At 51.9% G+C, this 26,684-nt stretch overlaps 3 protein-coding genes across 3 annotated transcripts; 1 reads left to right on the top strand and 2 right to left on the bottom strand.

Moving 5' to 3' along the window:
- Nucleotides 1-367: 367 nt before the first annotated feature.
- On the bottom strand, nucleotides 368-7,927 carry EAH_00034900 (hypothetical protein, conserved; the record flags this gene model as incomplete). Its single annotated transcript, XM_013392137.1, has 4 exons — nucleotides 368-5,019; nucleotides 5,173-6,291; nucleotides 7,438-7,531; nucleotides 7,823-7,927. The coding sequence occupies 4 exons, from the start codon at nucleotides 7,925-7,927 to the stop codon at nucleotides 368-370; spliced, it is 5,970 nt and encodes a 1,989-aa protein (XP_013247591.1).
- A 6,095-nt stretch (nucleotides 7,928-14,022) lies between these two features.
- EAH_00034890 (mitochondrial carrier domain-containing protein, putative) lies at nucleotides 14,023-18,407 on the top strand (the record flags this gene model as incomplete). The annotated part of the gene is made up of 3 exons (XM_013392136.1): nucleotides 14,023-15,579; nucleotides 15,896-17,336; nucleotides 17,617-18,407. 3 exons carry the CDS (start codon nucleotides 14,023-14,025, stop codon nucleotides 18,405-18,407), a joined length of 3,789 nt encoding a protein of 1,262 aa, XP_013247590.1.
- Nucleotides 18,408-20,277: 1,870 nt separating this feature from the next.
- On the bottom strand, nucleotides 20,278-26,405 carry EAH_00034880 (hypothetical protein, conserved; the record flags this gene model as incomplete). Its single annotated transcript, XM_013392135.1, has 10 exons — nucleotides 20,278-20,679; nucleotides 20,910-21,421; nucleotides 21,922-22,063; nucleotides 22,406-22,558; nucleotides 23,023-23,759; nucleotides 24,133-24,170; nucleotides 24,669-24,814; nucleotides 25,585-25,669; nucleotides 25,956-26,031; nucleotides 26,210-26,405. Coding segments are annotated over 10 exons (2,487 nt in total), but the record flags the coding sequence as incomplete, so codon positions are not given.
- Between the last annotated feature and the right edge of the window lie 279 nt (nucleotides 26,406-26,684).

Here is a 26,684-nt window from a genome sequence, read left to right as displayed (position 1 = left end):
TCGCTACTACATCTCAGAGGCATAGTAGGGGGCCCCCCGCTAGGGGGCCCCCCCTCAGAGGCCCCCTTTAGAGGCCCCCCTTACAGGCCCCGATTAGGGGCCCCCTATAGGGGCCCCCTAAAAGGGTTCCCCAGAGGGGCTCCTCTTGGGGGCCCCCTAGAGGGGCCCCTCTTAGGGGCCCCCCAAAGGGCCCCGCATAGGGGCCCCCCCCAAAGGGTCCCCACTTAGGGAGCCCCTAAAGAGGCCCTTCTTAGGGGCCTCCTAAAAGAGGGCCCCCCAACGGGGGTGGTCTTAAGGGGCCCCCAAAAGGGCACTAAGGGGGCCCCGTTTAGGGGGCCCCCCGAAATGTTGTGAATTAATGTTTGTATTAATTTGCTGCCTCCCAGTTGCCGCATACTTTTCGTATTTTTCCCTGTGCCTCGAGGGCCTCAAGGGCTTTAAGAAGAGAGCGGAGGTCCCCTGACCATTGTTCTTGCTGCTGCTGCTGCTGCTGCTGCTGCTGCTGTTGCTGCTGCTGCTGCTTGAGGCGCAGCAGAATTAAAGCAGAAGGAGCACCACGAGCTGCTGCAGTCGATACGCGGCGGGCTCTCTCCCTCAAAAAGTTTAAAATAAAAGTTTCGCATGCAGGAGGCAAGGTAGCAGCAGCAGCTGCTGCTCCTCCTGCTGCTGTTGCTGCTTCTGCTTCTGCTGCTGCCGATTCACAGCACCCATCATCCCCCACGCCCCCACCACCTGCTGCGGGGTCCCTCAGCCCTCTGCTGCTGCTGCTGCTGCTACCAGCAGCAGAAGAGGGCCCCTCGTTCTGCTCTGTCTCTACTTCAAAAGAAGTTAGACACAAGTCCTCCCCATTAGAAAAGAAGCAAAGAGACTCCTGACGAGAGACACCAAACAAAGAGGCCTCTGGGGTTATATCATCACCCTCCCTCTCAGCAGCAGCAGCAGCAGCAGCAGCAGGTCCTGCAGCAGCTCCTGTAGCAGTAGCAGCTGCTGCTGCACCACCAGCAGCAGCTTCCGAAGCACCAGCAGCAGCTTCAGAAGCAGCAGCGGCAGCAGCAACAGAACTAAGAGCAGGGTCTGATGAGGAGCCTGTAAAGAGGGTGAATCTGGGCTCGTCGCTCTCCTCAGCACCCCTGCTGCTGCTGCTGCTGTTGCTGCTGCGCTGCACCCAACGCTGCTGCAACAGCTGCTTGATAGACTGCCGCACGAGACTCTCAGCGCAGCACAACTCTGCAGCAATATCCTTATATGTCATGCCCTGCTGCTGTTGCTGCTGCTTCTGCTGCTGCTGCTGCTCTTGATCCCCTTCTACATGCATGCTGTCCTTCGAAGAATCCTGCTGCTGCTGCTGCTGCTGCTGCAGCACCAAGAGAACAGCTGCATGCGCGAGAGGTACCCAGACGGGGGGCCCCCCTTGGGGGCCCCTAACTTTAACTTTTGTAAGGGGGTGTCTGGGTTCGAGCATCCAAAGACCTGCTGCTGCTGCAAAGGCAGCGCAGCTGCTGCGGATTGCTGCAGCAAGAGGGGCTGGGAGTCTCCCTATTTGCTGCTGCTCCTCTCTTTCTAACGGCACTTCTTCTTCAGGCCAATACCCACGAGACAAAGCAGCAACAGACAACTCCATTTCCTGCTGCTGCTGCTGCTGCTGCTGCTGCTGCTGCTGCTGCTCTTCCTGCTGCTGCTGCTGCTCCTCCTCCTCCTCCTGCTGCTGCAACATCTGCTGCTGCTGCAACATCTGCTGCTGCTGCAACATCTGCTGCTGCTCATCCTGAGCCACCTGTTGCTGCTGCTGCTGCTGCAGGGGAGGCGGGAGGCGGAAAGAAGAAGCAGCTGCTGCAGCAGAAGAGGGGGCCCCTGAAGTATGAAGAGGAGATGAGACAGCAGAGGTGTGGGGCCCCTCAACTTGAGAAGGCAGCCATAGAGAGGCTTGCGAAGCAGCAGGCAGATCCTCGCAGTCTTCCTGTTGCAGCACCTCGCTCCTACTGCTGCTGCTGCTGCTGCTGCTGCTGCTGGTGCTGGTCTTGCGGAGCAGCGCTGTAGCAGCAAAACTGCGAGCGGCGTCCTGCAGCATAACAAGGCTGTTTGTTAATTTGCTTTCTTTTAAGTGCTTCAGCAGAAAAATAACTGAGGAATGCCAGCCCCGAAGGTCCCTTAGATGGGGTCTGCTTCTTATGTTGCTGCTGCTGCTGCTGCTGCTGCTGCACTCCGTGCTGCTGCTGCTGCTGCTGCCCAACTCGTCACAGGAGGAGCTGTCGCTTTTTGCATCCTCTCCGCCGTCTGATTCCCCAGCAGCTGCATCAGCAGCAGCAGCAGGAGCAGCACCACCAGCCGCTGCAGCAGCAGCAAACCCCGCACCAGCATCTTCGCCCCACAAGAGTTTTGCTGCTGCTGCTTGCAGGGCATCGCAGCAGCAGCAGCTGCCGCAAGCAGTTGTTCCCCTTCCCCCGGAGCAGCAACATGTCCATCTGTTGCTGCTGCTGCTGTTGAAACCCCGAGCAGCAGCAGCAAAAGCAGCAACAGCAGCAACCGGAGAAGCAGCAGCAGCATGCATTGGCGTCCGCCTCTTCATAGGTACGCGGGGAGGGGAGTAGGTAGGCCCCCCTGGGGGCCCCCTGACGTTGTTGTTGTTGCTGCTGCTGCTGCTGCTGCGCTGCTGCTGCTGCTGCTGCTCGTCTTCAGCAGCTTTTGCCCTTGCAAACCAAAGGGGGCTGAAGAGGGTCCTGGCTAGCTGCAGCTCGAAGGCAGCAGCTAGCTTCGCGCGGCCCCCCACTGCAGCAGCGAGGAAGCGCAGCAGCAAATCCTCCGCTGCTGCAGCATCCGAGCCACATGTTGCTGCTGCTGCTGCTGCAGCTGCTGCTGCAGATGCCACTGTCGAGCTGCAGGCAGACTCCAGCGCAGTGCAGCAGCAAGGAAGACAACCCGCCCTGCTGCTGCTGTTGCTGCTGCTTCTGCTGCTGCTGCTGCTGCTGCTGCGCAAGAGCTTGCAGCTGCGTCTTGCTGCAGGGAGCAAGAGGCAGAGATGTTTCTCTGCTTCGTGCTGCTGCTGCTGCAGCAGCAGCAGCAAAGGCTGCAAGATCTCAAGGCAGTTTGCTTCTCTTTCCCCGAGGAAAGAGAGGGTGAAGAGACACTGCAGCGAGAGACGCGCAGCAGCAGCAACACTCAAATCTTTGCTGCTCTCTTCTTCAATAATTCTTTTTAATAGGGCCCCTGCCCTGCTGCAGGCAGGCGAAGCAGCAGATGCTGCTGCTGGCAGCCACCCAGAGGCTGCTGCTGCCGCTGCTGCTGCCAAAGGCTGCTGCTGGGGTGTTGATGCTGCTCCTGCTGCTGCTGCTGATGCTGCATGCGCTGCTGCTGCCTCCTCTAAGGAAGCACACTGCAGCAAATTCTCGGAGCAGCAAATGTCTTTGAGGGCCTCTAAAGAGAGGGGGAACTTCCAGACGAGCTGCAGCAGCTGTGCTGCTCTGCTGCGGAACACTGCTGCTGCTGCTGCTGCTGCCAGTAGCTTCTCTGCAGCAGCAAGCTTATCAGCTGCAGCTGCTGATGCTGCTGCACCTGAAGAGTCAAGCCACAGGCTCTCATTTGCTGCAGCAGGATTAAGGGGGCCCCTGCATTGCCCTCGCCGATATATTGCTAGGGGGGCCCCCCGGCTAACTGGGGTAAGCTGGCAACCCCCTAGCACCAGCAGCATGGGGTTCGCTGCTGCTGCTGCTGCTGCTGCTGTTGCTGTTGGTGCTGCTGCTGATTTTCTTGTTGCTGCTGTGCTGCTGCTGTTGCCTTCATCATGAAGGAGAAGAAGCGAGGGTTTTGCTGCTGTTGCTGCAGCAGGAAGACAGCAGCAAAGACGCGCATTTGCTGCGAGACCGCTTGCAAGTCGAATGAATGGCAGCAGCAACAGGCGCAGCAGCAGCAGCAGAGAAGGCAGCAGCTGCTGCTGCTGGTTTTGTGTCTCCCCCCCTAAATCATTAACAGCAGCAGCAGCAACCTGCAGCAGCGCGCGGGCCCAGAGGCCCCCCACCCCAACTCGAGACAAAATCTCTCCTACAATAGGCAGTGCAGCAAAAGCTGCGGGAACCTCAACGCTGCTGCTGCTGCTGCTGCTGCTTCGGCTGCAGCTGCTGCAGTTGTTGCCGCTGTTGCAGCAGCCGCTGCAGCACGTGCTGCCGCTGCTGCTGCTGCTGGGGGCGCCGTGGAGCGGAAGAGGGTTCTTTGTAGATGCGGCAGCAGTACCGCCTCCCTCTTGCTGCTGCTGCTGCTGCTGCTGCTGCAGGAGAGGCACTCCATAGAGGGCATTCAGCGCAGCAGCAGAAATACAAAAGTCGCCAGCAGCCTCAGGGCTAGCGAGCCCATCAACAACGTGCAGCAGCACCGATACGGTTCCCTCTGCTGCTGCTGCTGCTGCTGTTGCTGCTGCTGCTGCAGCGCATGCACATGGCAGCTGGGCCTGCTGCTCAGAAGAAAGGAGACTCCTGCTGCGGCGGATGCCTCCTATTAACAGCCACTGAGAGGAGGCCCCACAAGCAGCACAAAACGTGTAGCAAGGAGTGCTGCTGCTGCTGCTGTTGCTGCTGCAGCGACTGTTCACTGCTGTTGCTGCTGCTGCTGCTGCGCATGCGGCTATACCTACAGCTGCAGGCCGTTGCTGCGGCTGCTGCAGCACACGGTGCAGCAGCAGCGAGACGCGCAGCAACTGCTGAGGAGGGGCCGGGAGCTGAGGGGAGAACCTGCGGCCAGTAAGGCTGTTGCTGCTGCTGTTGCTGCTGCTGCTGAAGTCGAAGGCTGCACTGGTACTTTGACCTTCGCGCAGCTCTTCATCTGCTGCTGCTGCTGCTGCTGCTGCTGCTGTGGCAGCAGGCGCTGTGCGTCGGGCCCGCAGCTGCAGCAAACTGCGGGATATGTGGGGTGTCTCTGCTCGCCCTACAAGTTGCCTCTTGTGCTGTTGCTGCTGTTGCTGCTGCTGCCGCACCTGCGAAGTTTCGTTGCTGTTCATTGCAGCAGCAAGCAGCTCCCCTATGGCCTTCGTCCCTGCAGCAGAAGCAGCAGCAGCAACAGCAGCAAGCCATGCATGCAATGCACAGAAGCAGCAAGCAGAGCAGCAACAGCAAAACGAGAAAGGTAGAAACGTAGACTGCAGCAACAGCAGCAGCAACACTAGCAGCAGCAACAGTAGAGGCTGACACGCATCATTTGTAGGCAGGGGGCCCTCCAGGGTGCTTGCGGATATAGTAGCTGCATCGTTTGACTGCTGCTGCAGCTGCAGCTGCTGATGCTGCTGCTGCTGCTGCTGATGCTGCTGCTGCTGCTGCTGCTGGTGATCCCACGGGCCTGGGTTTGGCTCCTCAGCTGCAGAGGCGGCAAGGAAGGCAGCGACTGAAGCTGCTGCTTCAGGAGTTGCTGCAGCTTTGTAGCGCTGCTGCAGTTGCTGCAGCAGCAGCATCAGCAGCCTTACAGCAACACCCCCCGCATCTTTTTGTTGGTGTCTGCAGGAGTTTGCTGTTGGTGCTTCTTGTGCAGCAGCAGCAGCAGCAGCAGCAGCAGCAACTGCAGCAGCAGCAGCAAAGTTCCTCATTTGCTGCCGCAGCAGCACCCGCAGCAGCCCTTCTGCATGCGGCGGCTGTCTCGCACCAATTGCTTCTCTTACTGTAGCAATGAAGGCAGCAGAGATGTCTCTGAAGGGGCTGCAGCAGCTCTGCTGCTGCTGCTGCTGCTGCTGCTGCTGTGGTGTATGGTGAGGCTCCTCCCAGTGTGCTGTCAGCGCTGACAGCAGCTCTAAGGAGAAAGTAATTTGTAAGTGTGCCCTAATAACGCATCTTTGCATGCAAGCAGCAACGTCAGCAGCAGCTACCCAAGCACCGTTGCTGCCGCTGCTGCTGCTGCTGCTGCTGCTGCTGCTGCTGCTTATGCTGCTGCTGCTGATGCTGCTGGTGCTGCCTGCTGCAGCAGCAGCAAGTGCATATGTCTGGGGGTCGCAGAATGCCCATAGGTCGCGAGCAAGTCGGTCGATCGCGTGCTGCTGCAGCGCAGCAGCAAAGTGCTGCAGTGCTATTTCATACAAATCAGGGGCCTCGAGGAGAGGCCATAGACACTGCAAAGCGTTTGTAAGCCAACAACGAAGAGGAGAAGGAAGATGAAGAAAGACAGAAGAGAAAGGGGGTCCTAATGTGTTAGCAACCTCTCCTGCTGCTGCTGCTGCTGCTGCTGCTGCTCCTGGTGCTGCTGCTGCTGCTGCTGCTGCACCAGCTGCTGCTGGTGCTGGTTGGTCTGCATATGAAGCCGCATCTGCTGCAGTCTCTAAAGCTGAAGACAGGGCCTCGCAATGATTAAGGAATGTGTCTAGAAGACAATACAAATTATCTGAGGGGCCCCCTATATCCCTAAGGGCCCACCTAAGGGGGCCCCCTGTTTGAAGGGGCCCCCCGGGGCGCATTGAGGCGTCTTCAGCAAAGTAATAGAGTTGTTAAGCAGAAGAATAAACGTAAAAAGAGTAAAAAATAATACAGAGAGATCTTCGTAAAGGTAATATAACAGAGGGCCCCCCCCCCTGCCCCCCGCTAGCAAAGAGGTTAAGAGCTGCCGGCAATGAAAGGTAATAAAGAAAGAAAGTAATAATAAAGATAAATAAATGAAGAGAAGAGATAAAGACAAAGAAAAACAAAGATAAAGAGATTGATAAATATATACAACAGCCGCAAACAGCAGACACAAGACAGCTTTATTAAAGGGGGTATTTCTCTGAAAATTCAGCCAGTAAAGGCTATGCTGAGTTATTATTAAAAACACTTTTAATAAATACTCATTTCAAAATATTATTATTTTAATTAATAAACAAAACATATTTTATATACACAAACTTTACCTCCTCCTGTCTTAGTTAGGGCTTGTGGTGGATGAGGGCCCCCTTCATTGGTTGTGGCGTCCTAAGAACTTTTATTATAATATATTTATTTATTTATTTATTTCTTTTATTTTAATAAAATGTTTTTTATTCTTTCTTTTAGCCTCCCTCTTCTTAGCAGCATTTAATAATACCTCTTATCTATGGCAGCTGCAGCAGCAGCTGCGCGTTCAAGCTGTACATACACTCTTTCGTGTATTTATTTTTATCTGTTTTTGATATGCTAATTAATTAATTTAAAATGAGTAGAATTCGCCAAAGACAGATGAAAACACCTGAAGAAACTGCTGCAACTCCAGCAGCTCTGGGGGCCCCCTCTAGGGGGGCCCCCCCTCATACCTCTGCTAAGGGTTTTCTTGTGTCTTTGCTTCCGCCTTTAAGAGCGCAGCTTGCAGCATTTCAGCGCTTCTGCGGCTTCGACGGTCTCCTCGTGCTGCTGCCTTTGGGAGTAGCTTTTCTGCTGCAAGAGGAGGGGCCCCCAGGGGGGCCCCCAGGGGGCCCCCTCCTCAGCCCTTGGCCTCTCCTATGCAGTTTCTGCTGCTGCTTACCTCTCTGTCTGTACAGCTGGGCCTCCACAAGCAGCTCAGGGGCCCCCAAGGGTCTCTTATCTTTATTTAAATCCGCGAGGGGGGGTGCTGATGCCTTCGGCGGAGTAAACGACAGCACAACACCAACAGCAGCAGCAGCAGCAGCAGCAGTAGGAACCGACAAAGCTACAGCAGCAGCAAAAGCAGAAGCAGCAGGAGCAGCTTTTGCTGCTGTTAAAGTAGAAAAATCTCGTTCTTGTGAGGGGCCTTCTTCATATGTGGTGGGCATTGCTTTGCTGCCCCTGTTTCTCTCTTGCTGCTGCTGCAGCAGCAGCAGCAGCAGCAAGAGCCCCGCCTACTTCCTCCCCGGGGGCCTCCTGACAGATCTGCCTACGGCTCTGATTACCGCAGCGTTGCAGTGGGTTTTGCTGCTGGGCCCTTCTTCCTCTTCTGCTGCTTCTTCTGCTGCTGCTTCTGCTGCTGCTGCTGGCGGCTTAGCTAAGCTGCCCATGCTGCTGTTTATGTGGCTTGCCTTCATTGCTGCGGGGGCCCCCGGAAGCTCTCAATACCCCTGGCTGTACCCTGCTGCTCTCTTGTTATATTCTTTTTTTATGTATTTCTGGTGTATGTACGGCAAACAGCAGCTGAGTTTCGCAGAGGCCTCTACCCTCGCTCACCTCGCTGCTGCAGCCTCCATTGTTTTTGCTTTTGCTTTCAATCAGCAGCAGCAGCTGCAGCAGCAGCAGCAGCTGCTGCAGGAGCACCCGGGGGGCCCCCTTGAGGGGGGCCCCCTGTCGCTGCCGGGGCAATGGGGGGCCCCCATCTGCTGGGAGGTGTTGTTGTTTTTATCTTGTATGTATTTTCTTCTTTTTTTGTTTTGTTTGTTCTCGTTGATAGCGTTGCTGCTTCAGAGGGGGCCCCTCAATGCAGCCTTTTGTAAGGTGGTTAGTGCGGGCTTTCTTCTTTCTGTTGTTTTATTTCTGGTGTATGGTACGGGGCCCCTCCGCTTTCTAAACAAAGAGGGGCAGCAGCAAAACCCCTTTATGTGGCTGCTGTCTTTTGCTTTATTCGATACCACTCATCTGCTGCTGCTGCTGAGCCTCCTCGCTACTTCTGCTGCAGGACTTGCCTTCGCCTTTGCTGCTGCTAGAAGAAACAACAGCAACAGCAAAAGCAGCACAAGCAGCAGCAGCAACAACAACAGCAACAGCAACAGCAGCAACAGCAGTAAAAGTCAACAAAGCAGCAGCAGCAGCAGCGGGTTGAGGGGCAGCAGCAAGAGGGCTTCTGGTTCTGCATGCCTTCGTCTGTCTGTGCTGCGGAAGTTCTTTCACTTCTTGCTGGCTTTTAATTTGTTGTTAATAATGAAGGCAGGTGCATTATCTTTGTTAGTGTTGGTGTGCGGGGGCCTCTTATATCTGACAATTGCTGCAGAAGTGCTGCGTGCAGGGAGAGGGTTAGGGGTTTTGTTTTCTTCGTTTATAGAAAATGCATATGAAGGGTTTACCGATTCTAGAGATATGATTGAAGGGCTAGTGCTGACACATATATATCTGCTGCTGGGGGTTGCAGCTCCGCTGCTAGCCACTGCAGCTGCTACAGGGGCCCCCGGGGGGCCCCCCAGCCTCCTTGGTCTCATCTTCGTTGGCTGCGGTGACTCCATAGCTGCTGTAGTAGGGGCTCGCTGCGCCTCTCCTGTGCTGCCCTTTGCCTCGCATAAGACGGTAGGGGGTCTTCTGGGGTTTATACTGAGCAGCTGGTTGTTCGGTTGGGGGATATTCTCTCTGCTGCACCTGGTGAGGTTCCTGCTGCTGCTGCTGTTGCTGCTGCTGTTGCTGCTGCTGCTGTTGCTTGGGCTTGTGAAGAGCTGCTCTGCGGGTCCGCTGGAGTGCACATTGGGGTTTAGGGTTTAGGGTTTACTGTACTGGCTTGTGTTGGCTATCTTGATGCTGCTTCCTGGGGGCCTCATGCGGCTAGCGATTGCTGCAGATTTGCTGCATGCAGGGATAGAGGTTTGCCGTTGGGGTTTGTATAAAGGGCTTTGAAGCTCTAGAGATATTAGACGGGGGCTTGTGCTGACGCATCTCTACCTGCTGCTAGACCTGAAGGTTTCTGTTTTTCTTCGTTTTGTTTTGTTGTATGCTGTGTGGTGTACGCACTGCAGGGGCCCTATTTGCATTTCTTTTCCTTTTTCATTGCCGTTGTGGCTGCAGGGCTGTTCGAGGTGGGTTGTTTATATTATATTTCTTTCTTTCTAGAAGCTGTTTGATTGAGTGTACGAAGCAGCTGCAGCAGCAACCTGTGCATGCTGATGAGGCCTTCTAAGACCAGTATATTCTTTATTTTTCTGCTGTTCTTTGCTATGCAGGCATACACAAACGATATCGATAACTTTCACCTTTCTTTGCTGGGCTTTGTGTACTACCGGCTGCTGCAGAGGCTCAGTACAGTCTGGTGAAGCTGCGGTTAATATCTTTTGTCGCTGGGGGAACGGGCCTCTTTTCGTTTGTATACATTGCCATATATCTGAAGTGTAGTGAAGATGAATTATATACACAAATATATTTTTCATTTATTTATACTTTGGATTCCTTCGAGGCTTCTTTTTACCTACATATTGTGTGGATCAGAGAAAGAGGCTAAGCAAAGCCAGGGGCTCTTCTTCTTCGTCTTTGTCTGGCCCCTAGCTACAGAGAGGGTAGGGTAGGTGGTGGTGCTGCAGCAGCCCTGTCGCATGCAGCAGCAGCAGCTATACCCCTCTGCGCTCATTGGGGGATGTTAGAAGGCTGTTGAGACGCGGAGCCGCAGAAGCTGTTGCTCTTAGAGAAAGCAAATCTGAATCAGGTGGGTGGAGTATGTTCTCCTTTGATGTACATAAAATGCTATATGCATTTGTAGATATATATATATATATATATATATTTGTATATATCTGTATATATTTGTATGTACTTGTATATGTTTGTATATATTTGTATAACAGTCATAGCCATTATTTGCGCACACTCATGTACAACGCGAATATATACACTCCAGAAATAAAGAGGATTCTTTTAATGAAACGAATGATGTATATGAGCGTACGTGCCCATCTGTATGTTTTTGTGTGTTTATACTTCAGGGATTGCATTATATTATTTTATAATAAAGGGGCGCCCTAAGAAAGCGGCAGTTCGCGGCGCCAGGGGGAGAAGATATGAGGGCCCCTCAGCTGTTGATTATTTATTCGAGAGGGCGTTCTTCTCTTTCTAAGGAAGGATACGTTTCCATAAGAAGGGGGAGTTTATCTCTTTTTTGCTGTATTTGATAGCCAGCTACGCCCAGAACGGTCAGCAGGATCTGCGGGTTTTTATGATGAATATACCGAAATTTAGTCTTAAATAAAGCCGCTCACCAGCATAGTGAAGTTTTCAATAGCGAAATAATCAAATTTCACTGCAATTCAACAAGAAATGCTTCATACATCTGAGATTGCAAGAAAAACAGACATCACTGGCCCTACCCGGCAAGGTGAAGAAACCAACAGGCTGAAGGGATTTAGAATAAAAAGAATATACGGAATAAATAAACATTTAAAAAACAAATTTACCTCAAATGGTGTTTCTAGAATAAGCCCTTTTAATGCAAACCCAAACACAATCTGAACGAGACCGAGCCAGGCGCATACACATGATGAAACGAGATTCTTGTTTACTGCTGGCGGCAGACATTTTTCCTGAGTTTTCTCATATTGAAACTGCAATTAAAAACTCATTTTATTCAAATATTAATAGCTAACCGCGTCGCCCTGGATGTGTCTGCTAAACAGACAGGCGGCGCCCAGCGCCATGGCTATCCAGTCTGAAAAGTGAATTTAAAATAATAAATAATGAAATACTTTTGCGTGATTTACAAAGTAATGAAACCCACATATCAACTTCTGCAAAGATGAATTAAGGCGAATAAACCCAGGAATAACGCCAAGCAACCCGAAACGAGAGCCGAAGATAAACGCCTATGTAGGGAGTTGAATTTCCTTCCTTTGTTTATTTCTTTCATATTTTCAGGCAAAATACCGTCAGGTTGTCTGAAGATAGGAGCCACCTTGTTTGTGAAATACTATGAAGAGCAATAAGATTCAAAATATATCCTTACAGATCAGCGTAAGACAGAGAAAATAAGCAAAGAAGACAATAACACTCCTGAACGCCTTTCTTGTCTAACACCCGAATTCGAGATTAAAAAAACAGATGAACAAACCAGCCTGAGAGTTAGAAACGAATTACTGCAGCTTCAGGAGATAATAATCAACAAAATTACCCACCAACTACTTCCGGCCGAGACAGCGTTGCAACTGAAAGAAGATTTGCACAAAGTGCATTTCTCATTTGCATGCAAAAGAAGTACTGCTTACGATATGTCGTAAGTAGGAGGCCCCCAGAGACAGACAAAGCAATAGGAGGCCTTTAAATAAAAAATATTGTGGCTTAGTATACCGCTAATCTCGCTGCAAACTCAGCTTACCGGACTTCTGCATTTATGAAAGCGGCGATAGAGACATAAAACACCAGCAAGCTCGCTGTCAACATAAGAAAGCTTCTCTCCCACTATAAAGCAATTTGTTGTCAGAGGTATTAGGGATTAGGGTTTACGGTTTTGTTTGCCTTTTATCTGCTTACCGTCGGGCTATTTGCAACAAACTGAAGACAAAAACATGGATGCACTCATATCGCGTTCGTCTAGTAACTTAATCAACAAGAAACCTACCGGAAGATACAGGTAGCCTCCCCCAAACACTACACAGAATCCAAGCAGAGTATACATGTAGGCTTTATCAGAGAATTGGAGCCCAGTATTTGTGCTGGGTTCTGCTGCTGCTGCTGCTCCTGCTGCTGCTTCTTGTGCTGCAGCTGCAGCTGCACCTGCCGATAAAGGCGCGCTCGTCGTTGTGCGAGAGGGAGAGTGCGAAAGAGGGGCAGGAGTAGTGATGATTTCTGCATACGGTTCAATTGGAAGCCGCTGCTGCAGCGTTAGCAGCTCCTGATACACCTCAGGAGTAAGAGGAATCCCTAGGTTTCGTGCAGCCATTATACGAGAACGTAAACCATTGGGGCCCTCCCGCACACCGGAAGCAGGCGGTAGCAGAAACAACAAACTCAAGAGAATGAGGGGATATAAACGCATCTTTACCGTGGCACTAAGAAGATATCTTAGCTGAAATAAAAAATCTCGCAATTTTTATATGATGAGCGACGGCCCGGGTGTACGTGCACTGGTTTTGCAAAAATGCATAAATGGAGTTTAATTATGATGCATTTCTGGTGCTATTCAAGGCTTATTGCAAGTGAAAGTGTCTTTTAACAATGTATGCTTACGTACCGCTTTGTTGACGTCTGGCAGCCGACATTAATATTTTTCGTTCATTGTATGCCTCCGTGCATCACTGCTCAGAAGTACGTCTCTGGAAAGCTGAACTTTAATGAAATATTGTAATTTATAAGTGGAAACCCGTTTTTTTGAATGGCGAGGCCGTACAGTGAGCTGCCAATACAGCTGAGTTCATGGCGGCCGCACCACTGGGCTCCTGCAGTTTGCAGCTTTGCAGGGCGTGCGATCCGCTGATAAACCTCCCCATCTCCAAGCCGTTCATCTTCCTTTGCGCTTTTAAGGCAGCTCAAAAAGCGTATTTGCTTCAAAAAACAAACAGAACTCGCGGAATCATGCAGTATGCATGCCCCCGCCCCACAGAGGAACCCGAAACATTGGGGGAGAAATTTCTTCTTTGGCCCTGTTCTTGCATTCTGGAACCGTTGCTAAGATTCTCTCAAAGAAGTTTAAGTAGAAAGCGAGCGCTTTTTTAGGGAAACCCTCATCTGCCTCCTCCACCGCCTGCTGCTGAATAATACCCAACACGTCTGCTCTGCGAACGTGGGGTTGCAGCATTAACTAGCCGCATACTTTATCGTTTTTTGATGCATGCACACGCGGGCCTGCAGGGCGCTTATCAGCCTTACCCCAGCAAGCGCAGACGCATCCTTGTTTCTCTTGTTGCTTCCTCTGCACCGCAGCAGCACCCGTAGGTTGCCGGCGTTCGTTCTGCTTGCGTCTCCGCCTTCATTTGTATCTTGCATAGGGGTGCACTTGGCTCGAAATAAAGACGTTGGCTTTATGGTTGATGCTCACGAGCCGTTCTTCTTCGCTCTGCGTTGTCTGGCGCGCCCGACAGCTGAGGGGGCCCGGGCCTCCAGAGCCGACCGCAGCAGCAGCAGCAGCAGCGGGGGCCCCCATCACTTCTTTCCTCTTCATAATACCGTAGGTGGTGTTTTTGAGATGGCCTCACTTGCTGCTCTCGAAGCGTCTTCATAGACCTGGCGCGGCGGAGGCTCTGCAGGTGCAGCTGCAATCAATGTTATCCCCCGCTGCTGCCTCTGTACAGACAGCAGGGCTCGCGCTCTGATTGCTAGCGGCCCCGCAGCATGCGCTGGACGCGCCAGCAGCAGAAGCAGCAGCAGCAGCAGCTGCAGCTGTCTGCTGCTTGCTTCCCTCTGTCCCGCACCGGCGTTGCTGCTGAGCTCCTACGGGTGCTTCGGGCAGCCAGGATAGGAGGGGGGGCCTCATACAATGCAGATGGTTTCTTCAGAAGGAGGATCCACCCCCTCTGCTTCTCCCGAGGGTTTAGGTGGCGCTTCGGGGGCCCCTGAGGCGCAAGGGGCCCCTGTGTTGGAGCTGCTGGGGCAGCAGGTGCGGCTCTACAGCCAGCTGCAGCAGCTGTTGCAGGGGCCCCTGGCGTCTTCTCTAAACCCAGCAACACTTCCGAGGGGCCCTCCAAATGCTGCTGCTTTGCAGCTTACAGCTGCTTCTCTATTGAGGCTTGCGGAGGCCCGCCGCATGGCACTGGCTGTCGCAGCAGCACGCCCAGTGGGGCCCCAGAGGGAGGGGGCAACGCCCCCGCTAAGAGGACTACCGATCTACCACCACCAGCAGCAGCAGCAACAGCAGCAGCAGCTGCTGCTGCAACAACAACAGGGTCAGCAGCAGCCGGTACCGGATCGCAATGTGCTGCAGGCTGTACGTCTGCTACCACTTGCACGGCGCGCAGGGAGGAGTTGGGAGGCCCTTGGGGGGCCCCCTGAGGGGCCCCTTAATCAGCAGCAGCAAAGTGGTGCGCCTATCGGTCTTCAACGCCCCCCAGCCTATTCCTGTCTGTCTTCCAGGCTTCTTGCGGCCGCTTCGCAGAGTGGGGGCCCCCAGGGGGCCCCCTCCTTGGGGTCTTTTGGAGGGGTCTGTAGAGAGGGGGCAGCCCTACAGAGACCTCCTGCTGCAGCGCCATGCGTGGATTCAGCTTCTGTTTCTGCTGCCTCTGTGCGGCTGCTGCATATGCTGAGGCGCTGCAGCCAACTGCCGCCTGTGGAGGCCCCCAGGGCCCCAGGGCCTGTTGGGGGGGGGGCCCCAGAAGCCTCTCAGCTCCCTTGGCATGCACTGGTGCATGCAGAAACGGGGGTAGAGGCCCCTTCCTTCTACCCTACGCATCGTGCTGCTGCTCCTGCTGCTGCTGCTGCTGCTGCTGCTGCTACTACTTCTGAACCGCGAGGTGGTTCGCGCCTCTCAGCCCCTCTGTCTTCACGGCAAGCTGCAACACGAAGAGGAACGAAGCGAGCATCAGCAGACATGCAGCAGTCAACTAGGGGCCCCAGGGAAGGGCCGGGGCCCCCACAGGGGGCTCCCAGAGGGAGACCCCCACACACTGGTGTGCCGGCTGCACCCCCCGTAGCTGCAGCAGCAAAAGCAACACAAGCAGCAGCAGCAGCAGAGGGAACAGAAGGAGCAGAAGCAAACGCAGCAGCAACAGCACCAGGAGCAGCAGCAGTAGCTAGGGGGCCTCCGGATAGGAAGCGACGCCTTCCTCGACCTGTGGGTAGACCCCCTAAGAAGAAGCCTTTGGGGGGGCCCCCTGCTGGCAGCAGGGTTGAGGGGCCCCCTGCAGCAGAAGAAGATTCATTAGCAGGAGATGAGTCAAGCACTTCTTCTCCTTTATCTTCTGAGGGAGAGGAGAGCAGCGGCTCTGCATGCAGCGAGCAGCTACTGGTTGCAGCAGCAGCAGCAGCAGCAGCAATCCCTCCGCGTACGGCTGCAGAGCTGCTGCGGGCCCCAGTGTTGCCGCTGCGGATAGAAGGCATGCATGCAGTGGGTGCCCCACAGCTGCTGCAGGGTCGCAGATATCTGCAGCGTTTTGAATGCCCTCTCTGCTCGCCTGCTGTCTGGGGGCCCAACGTCTATCATAAAAACTTTGTGCACTATCGGAGGCATCATTGGAGAAGAAGAAGATATCTAGGTGCTTTCGTCTGCTTCCCCTGCAGGCTGGTATGCACCTCATAACTTGCTGCTGCTGCTGTTGCTGCTGCCGTTGCTGCTGTTGTTGCTGCTGCAGCTGCTGTTGTTGCTGCTGCTGCTGTTGCTGCTGCTGGGATTCGCGGCGTCTATATGTGTGCATGTTCTTCAGGACCATTCGAACGATGCGGCTTGCGACGGCGGTGCAAGCGGCGATGCAGGAGACACAGCAGCAGCAGCAGCAGGAGCAACAGCAGCAGCAGCAGATGGGGCAACTGCAGCAGCAGTGCCGGCAGCAGCAGAGGCACCTGCAGCAGAAACTGCAGCAGGAGGAGCCCCTGTGGTGCACTCTAGCGATTCTGCAGCCTCTACCTCTCCCACCCTCTGCGAAGCATCAACAGCAGCAGCAGCAACAGCAGCAGCAGCGACAGCAACTGTAGCAGCAGCAGCAGCAACAGCAGCAAATGCTACAGCAGCCGAGGAGGGAGTTATGTCTTTTCGTTCTTCGCGTGTACGTCGTTCTATGAGCCCCGCAGGGGGGCCCGTGGGTGTTTGTGTTTCTGCAAGAGAGGGGGGCCCCCCCTCTAATGTTCAGGGGGCCCCCGATCCTTTGGTTTGCTGGCATTTTCACTGTCCTCTGTGTACATACACCGCAGCAGCCTTCAGGTCCGTCAAGCAGCATGCGCTGCTCCTACACCGAGGCTCAGCAGCAGATCCTAAGCTTTCTGCAGCAAGAGAGGGGCTTCGTTCACCCCCCTATGACCCTAAAGAAGACTACTGGTTAGAGTTAGGTGTATCTACACAACAGACACCAAACAATACTACTCATATTAAGAAACCCGTCACCCCACAGGGGGCCCCCGGTAAGGGGGGGACCCCCCTCACTGGGGGCTCCCAGGGGGGCCCCCCTGGGGGCCTACCAGGGGCTGAGGGGCCCCCCTTAGAGGGTACCTTAAACAATCTCGTGCATTCCGTTGATGCTGAAGTGAAGACAGAGACAGAAGAAGCAAACAATTCGGGGGAGAGGGGGCCCCCTGACAGCAAACTAAGCCTGAACCCCCAGTCTATAGGGGGCCCCTCAGGGGATCGTGGGGGCCCCTCAGGGGATCGTGGGGGCCCCGCAGGGGCCCCTATGATAGCAGGACAGCAGAAAGAGAGTTCTGCATGTTCTAGTGAGGGGGAGGGGCCCCAAGAGGAAGTAACTGCATATCCAGTTGGTTATGCTTCTTCTGCTGCAGCTTCTGCTGCTGCTGCAGCTTCTTCTGCAGCAGCAGATAGTCTTGAAGAGGGGCCCCCAACAGACACAGAGGGGCCCCCACTTGTACCGTTGCTTCCTCATCTGATAGACTCAGGGCAAACTCGCAGCGAACCACGCCCTCTGAAGAGCTGTCTCATTGCACACCCTCGCGCTTCTGCTGCAGCAGCAGCAGCTGCTTCTGCTGCTGCTTCTGCTGCTGCAGGATGCGATGGCCAGCAGCAACAACAAGATGACCACAAGCAGCAGCAGCAGCAGCAGCAGCAGCAAAGACGCCGCGTTGCCTTCGGGTCGCATGTGAGGGTTCGGCTGGTGGATAAGGAACTCTCAACTATGGAACAGCTTGGAGCCATCTTAGGTCTGCTGCTGTTGCTGCTGCTGCTGCTACTGCTGCTGCTACTGCTGCTGTTACTGCTGCTTCTGCTGTTACTGCTGCTGCTGGCTGGTATTAGTAGTGCTGCTGCAGTTCCTGCTGCTTCTGCTGCTGATGGCATTCGTTGCTGCTGTAACTGCTGGTGCTGCCGCTCTTGCTGCTGCTGCTTCTATTGCTGCTGCTGCTGTTGCTGTTGCTGCTGCCCCTGCGACTGGCCTGTGCGCATGAGAAGAGGATTAGGGTTTGCTGCTGCTTGTCGCTGCAGGTCCTGTCTTTGGTAGCACTCCTCCCCGAGGCGCAGCAGCAGCAACAGCAATGGCAGCAGCAGCAGCAGCAACCCGCTTGGAGGCAGAGGATCCCCCAGCCTTAGGGCCTCTAGCGCATGCACGCACGTTCGATGCTGCTGCTGCTGCTGCTGCTGCTGATTCACCAGAAGAACAGCAGGAGGGAGTATTACAGGGGCCTCAACCCTCGACGCTGCAGCCAAGCTTCTACGGCGCTGCAGCAGCAGCAACTGTTGCCGCAGCAGAAACAGCAGCAGAAAGTGCTGCAGCAAACACAACAGCAGCAACAACAGCAGCACCACCACCGCCTGCAGCAGCAGCAGCAGCAGCAGCAGGATCAGCAGCCACAGCGAATAATAAGGTATATTGTCTCCCTGCAGCATCGCCACCTGAAGCAGCTGCGGGGGGGGCCCCCAGGGGCCCCCTGCGAAAGAAGAGGAAGCAAAAGGAACAGCTGCAGCAGACAAGTGATCCAGGGACTGATGAGCAGCAGCAGCAACAACAGCAACAACAGCAGCCGCAACAGCAACAGCAGCAACAGCAGTCGCAACAGCAACAGCAGCAACAGCAGCTGCAACAGCAACTGCATGAAGAAGAGGAACGTTCGCAGCGACTGGATCAACTGCAGCAGCAGCAAAAACAACCCATGCTGCAGGAACAGGTGCAGCTGCACGAGCAGCAGCCGCAGACGCTGCAACTGCAGCAGCAACAGCAGCACCAGCAGCAACAGCAGCAGCCACCGGATGAAGCGGAATGTCAGCAGCTGCATTAGAGGCAGAGCTGCGTTACAGAGCAGCAGTAGCAACAGCAGCAGCGGCAGCAACAGCGGCAGCAGCAGCAGCAACTGATGCTGCAGCTCGAGAAGGCATCGCTCTGAATGCAACGGTGGTAGGGCCTTCAGGAAGAGCAGCAGCCATGGCGGCAGCAGCAAATGCAGCAGCAGCAAATGCAGCAGCAGCAACAGGTGAAGTGAGAGGTAGACAGCATATTTGCTGTCTCTTGTTTGCATGCTGTCTTCTGCTGTATTACGTTTATATAGGGGGGCCCCTCAGCAGCCCCCTGGGGGCCCCCTGGGGCCCTGTGGGTGCTCTAGGGGCTGCCTCAACTCAGCTTGCTGCAGTTTTGCTTCTGCTGGCTGTTTGCTGCCGCAGCTGCAGCAGCTGCAGCAGCAGCATTTGTACAGCATCGACTTGCATGCGTTGTGCCCCGTTAAGGGTTTAGGGTTTCGTTTGTGTTGGAGGAAGCACCGAAAGGGGTGCTGCAGCTGTTGCTGCTGCAACAGCAGCAGCAGCAGCAGCAGCAGGTAGCTGCACAGCTAATCACAGCATCAACAGCTAGCAGTAACTGTCGCTGTTAAAAGCTTCATAGAGAGCTATAGCAGGGGCAGCTAGCTGAAAGATAGCAGCAGCTAGCCATCAGAAACACCGCCCGAAATAATAAAAATAATATTTTATTAATAATAATTAATAATAATAATATTTTATTAATAATAATAAACAACAATAATAATATTTTATTAATAATAATAATAATAATAATAATATTTTATTAATAATAATAATAATATTAATAATAGTTGGGTCTGTTGACTACTATACTACTCGTATTATTATTATTATTATTACTATTATTGTTAGATTATATATCTACTATATTATTAATTATTAGTGCTGCTATTATTATAATATTCTTCTTTCTTATTATTAGTATTACTACGCCTGCATGCGTTGTTTAACGCCTCTATTAAAATATCCCTCAAGATATTTGCTGCTGCCTTTATTATTACTTTGGCTGTGCAGCAGCAGCAAAAGCAAGGGCAGCAGCAATAGCAACAGCAGCAGCAATGGCAGCAGCAGCAGAGGAGGAGACAAACTTTAAATACAAATGGCAGTTGGAAGGAATGCCCACGCGCAAATGCATCGAAGCAGCAGCGAGGCATGTGTGCTGTTGCGGCTGCTGCTGCTGCTGCTGCTGCTGCTGCTGCTGCTGCGGGTCTTCCACGAGGGGGGTAAACTCCCCACCCTGCTACTGGCAACGCCGCCGTCGGCGACACCGCCGCCGCCGCAGCAGCAGCAGCATCTGCTGTTGCTGCTGCTGCTACTGCTAGTACTGCTGCTGTTGCTGCTGCTGCTGTTGCTGCTGCTGCTGTTGCTGCTGCTGCTGTTGCTGCTGCGATTCAGCAGCAGCTCTTCTTTATTGTGCCTTCTCTGTCCTCCGAGACAGCACCACCATTGTAACGCCGCATGCATGCAAGGATGTGTGCGTATATGCAGCAAGAACGTAAACAGCAGCAGCAGCAGCAAACAGCAGCGCCAGAAGCAGCAGCAGCGCCCGTTGCCTCCGCTGCTGCTGCTACCATCCCCCTCCTCCTGCGCTGCGCTTCGCATAGGCTGTCTCCTCATCTGGTGCCGATGCTGATGCTGCAGCAGTTGCTGCAGCAGCTGCTGCAGCAGTTCCTTTTGCTGCTGCGGCTGGTAGCGGCTGCCATCGCTCAGCCCCTCAGCTGCTGTTAGCTGGGAGGCCCTCCACCGAGGTTCAAGCAGCAACTTACGCAGCAGCAACGGCAACAGCAGCAGCAGCAGCAAGAGCAGCTGCTGCTGCAGCAGCAGAAGCTGCTCCTGCTCTGCTGCTGCAGCATATGTTCACTGGCAGACTAAATCCACCGCCCCTGCATTTCCGTTGTTCATTTGCGGGGGTATTTGTGCTGCTCTTGCGACATCTGCTGCTCTTGAAGGCCCAGCAGCAGCAGCAGCAGCACCTCCTCCTCCTGGTGCCGCAGGCAATACTGGAGGCAAAGGCGGGTGGGGAGGAGGCACCACTCCTGCTCCTGCTGCACCAGCTGCTGCTGCTGCTGCTGCTGCTGCTGCTGCTGCTGGGGCGCTAGACCCAACCATTGGTGATAAAGGCCCTTGCTGCAGCATCTGCTGCTGATGCTGCTGCTGCTGCTGCTGCTGCATATTGCCGCCTCCTCCAAATGGGCCGCCCCTCATCGGTAAGTGTTGCTGGAATTGCTGCTGCTGCTGCTGCTGATGCTGCTGTTGATGCTGCAGCCGCACGAAGAAGCAAACAAACAACTCGAGCCTACCGCAGCAGCAGCAGTAGTAAACTTAGCTTTTACAGCAGCAGCAGCAGCAACACACCAATAGCAGCAGCCCGACACCACCAAGGAACACACAATAGCAACAGCGGTAGCAACAGCAACAACAGCACCAGACGCAGCAGCAGAAGCAGCAGCAGAAGCAGCAGCAGCTGCTGCTGTTGCTGCTGTGCTTACCCTATTTCCGTGAGAGCCGTATTTATAAGCAGCAGATTTGTGGCTGGACCCGCCTCGCCCACCTACGTGGGGAGACGCTGCACCTCGGGGCCCCTGAGGTGCTGCTGTTGCTGCTGCTGCTGCTGCTGCATCATGCCCTGCAGCATCAAGCTGCTGCTGCTGCTGCTGCTGCTGTGAGCCTGGAGGGGAGCCTCCACCTTGCTGGTGATGTCTTTGCTGCTTCCCTGTATTGCCACCATGGGCCGGAGGATGCTGCTGCTGCTGCTGCTGCTGCTGCTGCGGTGGGGGTGGCGGTTGCTGCTGCTGCTGCTGCTGCGGGGGAGCAGCAGCAGCAGCAGACAAGAAAGCATAGGGATGTCCTGGCGGCAGCTGCGGTGCAGCAGCAAACATCACAGGATAAGGCAACGCACTGGGGGCCCCTGGAGGGGCCCCCAGTGCTGCTTGCTGCAGCAGCAACGGCTGACCAAATCCATACAGAGGCGAAGGCGACAATGAAGGTCGCTGCAGCCGCACTGCAGCAGCAAAAGAAACCGCAGCACCCGCAGCTACCAACCCTAAACCCTAAACCCTTAATAAACCCTAAACCCTAAGCCTTCAACAAACCCTAAACCCTAAACCCTTGATAAACCCTAAACCCTAAACCCCTCTTAAGCGCAAAGCCCCAAAGAAACAAACCCTAAACCCTAAACCCTAAACCCTAGACCCTTTAGCACCCACGAGGAAAAGGCTGAGCGAAAGAAGCTGCGGGGTCAGGGAAGCAATAGGGCCCCTGGGGCCCCTGGTTTAAGAGGTCTCTGTACAAATGATCCCCTGCAGCAGCAGCAGCAGCAGCAACAGCAGCAGCAACAGCAACAGCAGCAGGTGAGCGAAACCTAAACCCACACTACGCCCTGCAGATCTAGTGGCTGCTAAATCCTCAGCAACAGCAGCACAAACAGCAGCAGCGGCAGTAACAGCAGCAGCAGCACAAACAGCAGCCTGCAGCAGCAGATGCAGCACCCCGCTGACTTACCCACTGGCGACCAATCCGGGCTGTCTGCTTTGAGAGGCATTGCAAGAGCAGCAGCAGCAGCAGCAGCTGCTGCTGCTGCAGCACTAAGAAAAGCCCCAGGGGCGAGAGAGCGAGGAGACCCTATATGACGGTTAGCTTCCCTCTGAAAAACAAACAAAAACAAATTAAATTAAATAAATATAATAAAGCCAAGACAAACAAAGACACAGAAAAAGACAACATTAAAAACATATAAATGAAGAATAATAAAAATAAAAATAAAAATAAAAAAATAAACAAAGACATAAATAAATACAACAAAAGGCAAACAAAAACAAACAGACAAACAAACAAACAAACAAAAATAAACAGACAAACAAATATAAAAATATATAAACAAATAAATAAACAAATAAACAAACAAGCAAGCAAACAAACAAACAAACAAACAAACAAAGACAACATCTTTTAGTGTATTGTCTCTGCTCTATACAGCTCAGCATACCCCTTCAAATGCAGTATTAAAGACAGACAGCTTTACAGAAGTTTCTCTATGAGGGCCCCCGGGGGCCCCCAAAGGCATCGGCTGAGGCAGCAGCGGTCTCCACGGCTGCTGACGTGAAGGTGCATGCAAACCCCCAGGGAAAGCCCCAAACGCCTGCAACATATAGCAGCAGCAGCAGCAGCAGCAGAAGGAGAAGGAGCAGCAGAAGAAGAGGCAGGGCAGCAGCAGAAGCAGCAGCAGCAGCAGCAAAAGCAGCAGAAGCAGAAGGATTATGAGGGTTGATCAACCATAGACTGTCTCTGTCTATTTATTTGTTTTTCTCTCCTATATTTTTGTCTCTCTTTAGTTGCTGCTGCTCATATATATATAATTTATATATTTATTTATTTATTTATTTAATATATTTATTTATCATGCACATCTGTCTCTTTATATTAATATAATATTAAATTTCTATCTCCTTTCGTACACTGACTATCTCTCTCTCTTTGTTTTATCTATCTACTCCCACCTATTTATTTACATATCTATATACTTGTACATATGATTTATATATATCTCTATTTATTTATTTATTTATTTATTTATTTATTTTATTTATTTATTTAATAGCGCACCATAGTCATAGGTAGGCCCGGATGTGCATAAGAACTTTCAGGGGTAAAGGAGCCGCCAAGAGCAACACCATCAACAATTAAAGAAGCTTCTGCTGCTGCTGCTGCTGCTGCTGCTGCTGCATCTCCAAGCACGCTTCCAGGGGTAGCAGGGGGACCCGCAAATGTCTGCCCAACACCGCCTGCTGCTGCTGCTGCTGCTGCTGCTGCTGCTGCTGCTGCTGCTGACCCATACATACCTAAAGGTGGAGGCATCGGCACACCCGCAGCACCCCCTGCAAGCGACTGTGGATGAGCCCGTGCTGCTGCTGCTGCTGCTGCAGCTGCTGCAGCAAGCTGCTGTTGCTGCAGTTGCTGCTGCTGCCCGCCACTGCTGCCCGCCTTATCTCTCGCTTCTGCTGCGCCTGCAGCAGCAGCCCCTACTAAAGGAACAGCAGCAGGAAACAGCTGCGGGGGCCTTGCACCTGCTGCTGCTGCTGCTGCTGCTGTTGCTGCAGCAGCTGTATTCGCAGCAGAAGCAGCAAAACGATACCCAGCTGCTACTGCTGCATGCGAGGGAGTAGCAGGGGTAAAGCTGTTCGCGTTGGGGTTAAATTGGAAGCACTTCTTGCTGCTGCTGCTGCTGCTGCTGCTAGATGTGGGGGACGCGCCTTCCGGTGCTGCTGCTGCTGCGCCCTGCTGCTGCTGCTGTTGTTGCTGAGCATCGGAAGCAGCAGCAGAAGTACCGCCTGCTGCTGCTGCTAAGAACACAGCAAGAGACAGCAGCAAGAAGAAAAAGGAGACAATTAAATGCAAATTAAACGAAGAGACAAAAGGAGATAAAACAAAAGAATAGCAGCAGCAAACAAACAAACAGATAAATAAATAAATAAATAAACATAGAAATGAACAAAGATATAAACAAGACAAGAACAAAACAAATAAACAAACAAACGCTTGAGACAAAAAGAAAGAAATACAAAAACAAATAATAGACAAACAACAAAATAACTAAGTGAGGGAAGAACAGCAAAGCAAACAATAAACAAATAAACAAATAAATAAATAAACAAATAAACAAATAAATAAATAAATAAATAAATAAATAAATAAATAAAATTCACATAAACTAACCCTCAGCAGCAGATGGAGATGAAGCTGTCCCCTTCGCGCTGCAGCACAAAACGAAGAGGAGGGTTTAGGGTTTAGGGTTTATACAAAATAGCAGGAAGGAGGCAAAACAAGAAAAGAGACAAAAAGATCAGAGAGGAGACAGCCTAAAAGCAGCAGCAGCAAACACGGAAGCAGCAACAGCAGCAAACCCAGCAGCAGCAGCAGCAGCAGCAACAACAACAAAAGAAGCAGCAAATAAAGAGATACACAAGCGCGAGGCAGACAAGAGGAGCAAACAATAAAAACAAAAGACAGACAAAATAGAGACAGAGACAGAGAGAGAGACAGAGACAGACAGAGACAGAGACAGAGACAGAGACAGAGACAGAGTGCGAATAAATAGACAAACGAGAGAGACAAAAGAGAGAGACAAGAGACAAAGACAAAGGAGACAGATTCAAGGAGACAGCATCAAACAAAGCTTCAAAAAAAAGAGAAGAACAACAAAAATAATAATAAAGAGACAAAGACAGAAGCTGCTCCTTCTCTCCCCGCACCTCTCATTACTCTGTTGCTGCTGCTGTCGCGCAGCAGAATCTGCAAGCATGTTGCTGCTGCTGCTGCTGCTGCTGCTTTGAGGCTTTCTATCACCAGACTTAAGCGAAGAAGAAGAACTGTCTCCGCTCTTTTTCTTGCCTCGGCCCTGAAAGGAGACAGCAAAAGAAATAATAGATAATAATATATAATATATAATTATAATAATATATAATAATATATAATATAAAATAATATATAATAATATATAATAATACACAATATATAATAATATATATCATATAATAATATATAAAAATATATAACTAATAATAATATATATATTACATATTATATTAAATAATTAATAGATATAAAAAGAAAGACAAGGAGAGACAGCAAATACAAAGAGAGACAAACAAATGAAGAAGAAGTAAACAAAACAAAGTTAAATTAAAAACAAACAAACAAAATAAACAAATACAGCAGAGGCAAACTAAAAAACAAATAAAACAAATAAAGAGACAGACAAATAAAAAGGAGACAAACAAAATAAAACAAACAAAGCAACAACTAAAAACAAACAAAGAAATAAAATAAGCAAAGAAGAGACGAACAAAACAAAACAAATAAAAATAAATAAAACAAATAAATAAATAGAGACAAGGAGACAGCTAACCAGCAACACATAAAACAAAAATAGAGAGACAAGCAAAACAAAACAAATAAAATAAATAATAAATAAATAAATAGAGACAAGGAGACAGCTAATATAATAAAGAGGAAAGAGACAAACAAAACAAATTAAATAAATAAAATAAAATAAATAAATAGGGACAAGGAGACAGCTAACCAGTAGCATAATAAAGAGACAAACAAAACAAAACAAATAAAATAAATTAAATTAAATAAATAAGTAGAGACGAGGAGACAGCTAACCTGCTGTCCTTTGTCTTCATTTCTTCCCTGTGCACCGTCACCTCCGCCGCCCGAATAAACCCGCGACAAACTCAAAGCAGGAAACCTAAACAAAACCCTAAACCCTAAACCCTAAACCCTAAACCCTAATTCTTGAACACTAATCCCTAAGCCAAAACCCTAAACCTTACGCCCTATCCCCTACACTCTAAACCGTAAGGCCTAAACCCTAAACCCTAAACCCTAAACCCTAAACCCTAAACCCTAAACCCCAATAAAATAGGTGAAGACGGCGACTGCAGACAGTCTACTAAAAACAGAAGCAGAAGCAAACAACGAGAGAAAAACAACAAAACAAAGTGCAGACAAACAACAAAAGATTTATCTCTTACCTATTTGAAGTACCCCCTGATGCAGCAGCTCGCATAGGGCTAGGCTGCTGCTGCTGCTGCTGCTGCTGCTGCTCATCTGCAAACGCAACACACGCAAATATTCAAGCGTTCCCCAAAGCTGCTGCTGGTGGATCTGCTTCTGCTGCCTACTCCGCTGCTGCTATTACTGCTGCTGCTGCTGCTGCTGCTGCGGCTATAACTTCTGTTGCTGCTGCTGCTGCTGCTGCTGCTATTTATGTCTGCAGGGCCCCTACCTTTGTTATTTGCATTTGATGAGGCTCTCCAGGAGATTGCAGGTGATCCGTCAGTTGCCGCAGATGTTTGCTGCTGCTGCTGCGCTGCTGCTGTATTAGGCTGCTGCTGCTGCTGCGTGGATGCTGCTGCTGCTGCGGAGCCCCGGCTGAAGGCCCCGGATGATCGAACAGCGCTAAACATAGCCTCCTCGTCTTCCTAAACACAGCAGCAGCAGCAGCAGCAGGAACAGCAGCAGCAGCAGATGGAGCAGCAGAAGCTTAGGCCTGTTTACATCTTTAAAAGACAAAGAGGAGACAGAATAAGACATAAATCGGAGACACAACGACCAACAAACACCCACAGCAGCAGCAGCAGCAGCAGCAGCGCCAGCAGCAGCAGAAGCACTAGCAGCAGGAACAGGAGCAGCAGCATTAGCAACAGCAGCAGCAGCAGCACCAGAAGCACTAGCAGCAGCGGCAGCAGCACAATCAGCAT

Source organism: Eimeria acervulina, genomic scaffold (assembly GCF_000499425.1).
Source record: "Eimeria acervulina Houghton genomic scaffold, Eah_scaff361, whole genome shotgun sequence".
NCBI classification, from domain to species: domain Eukaryota; phylum Apicomplexa; class Conoidasida; order Eucoccidiorida; family Eimeriidae; genus Eimeria; species Eimeria acervulina.
This window is presented reverse-complemented; position numbering and strand designations above follow the sequence as displayed.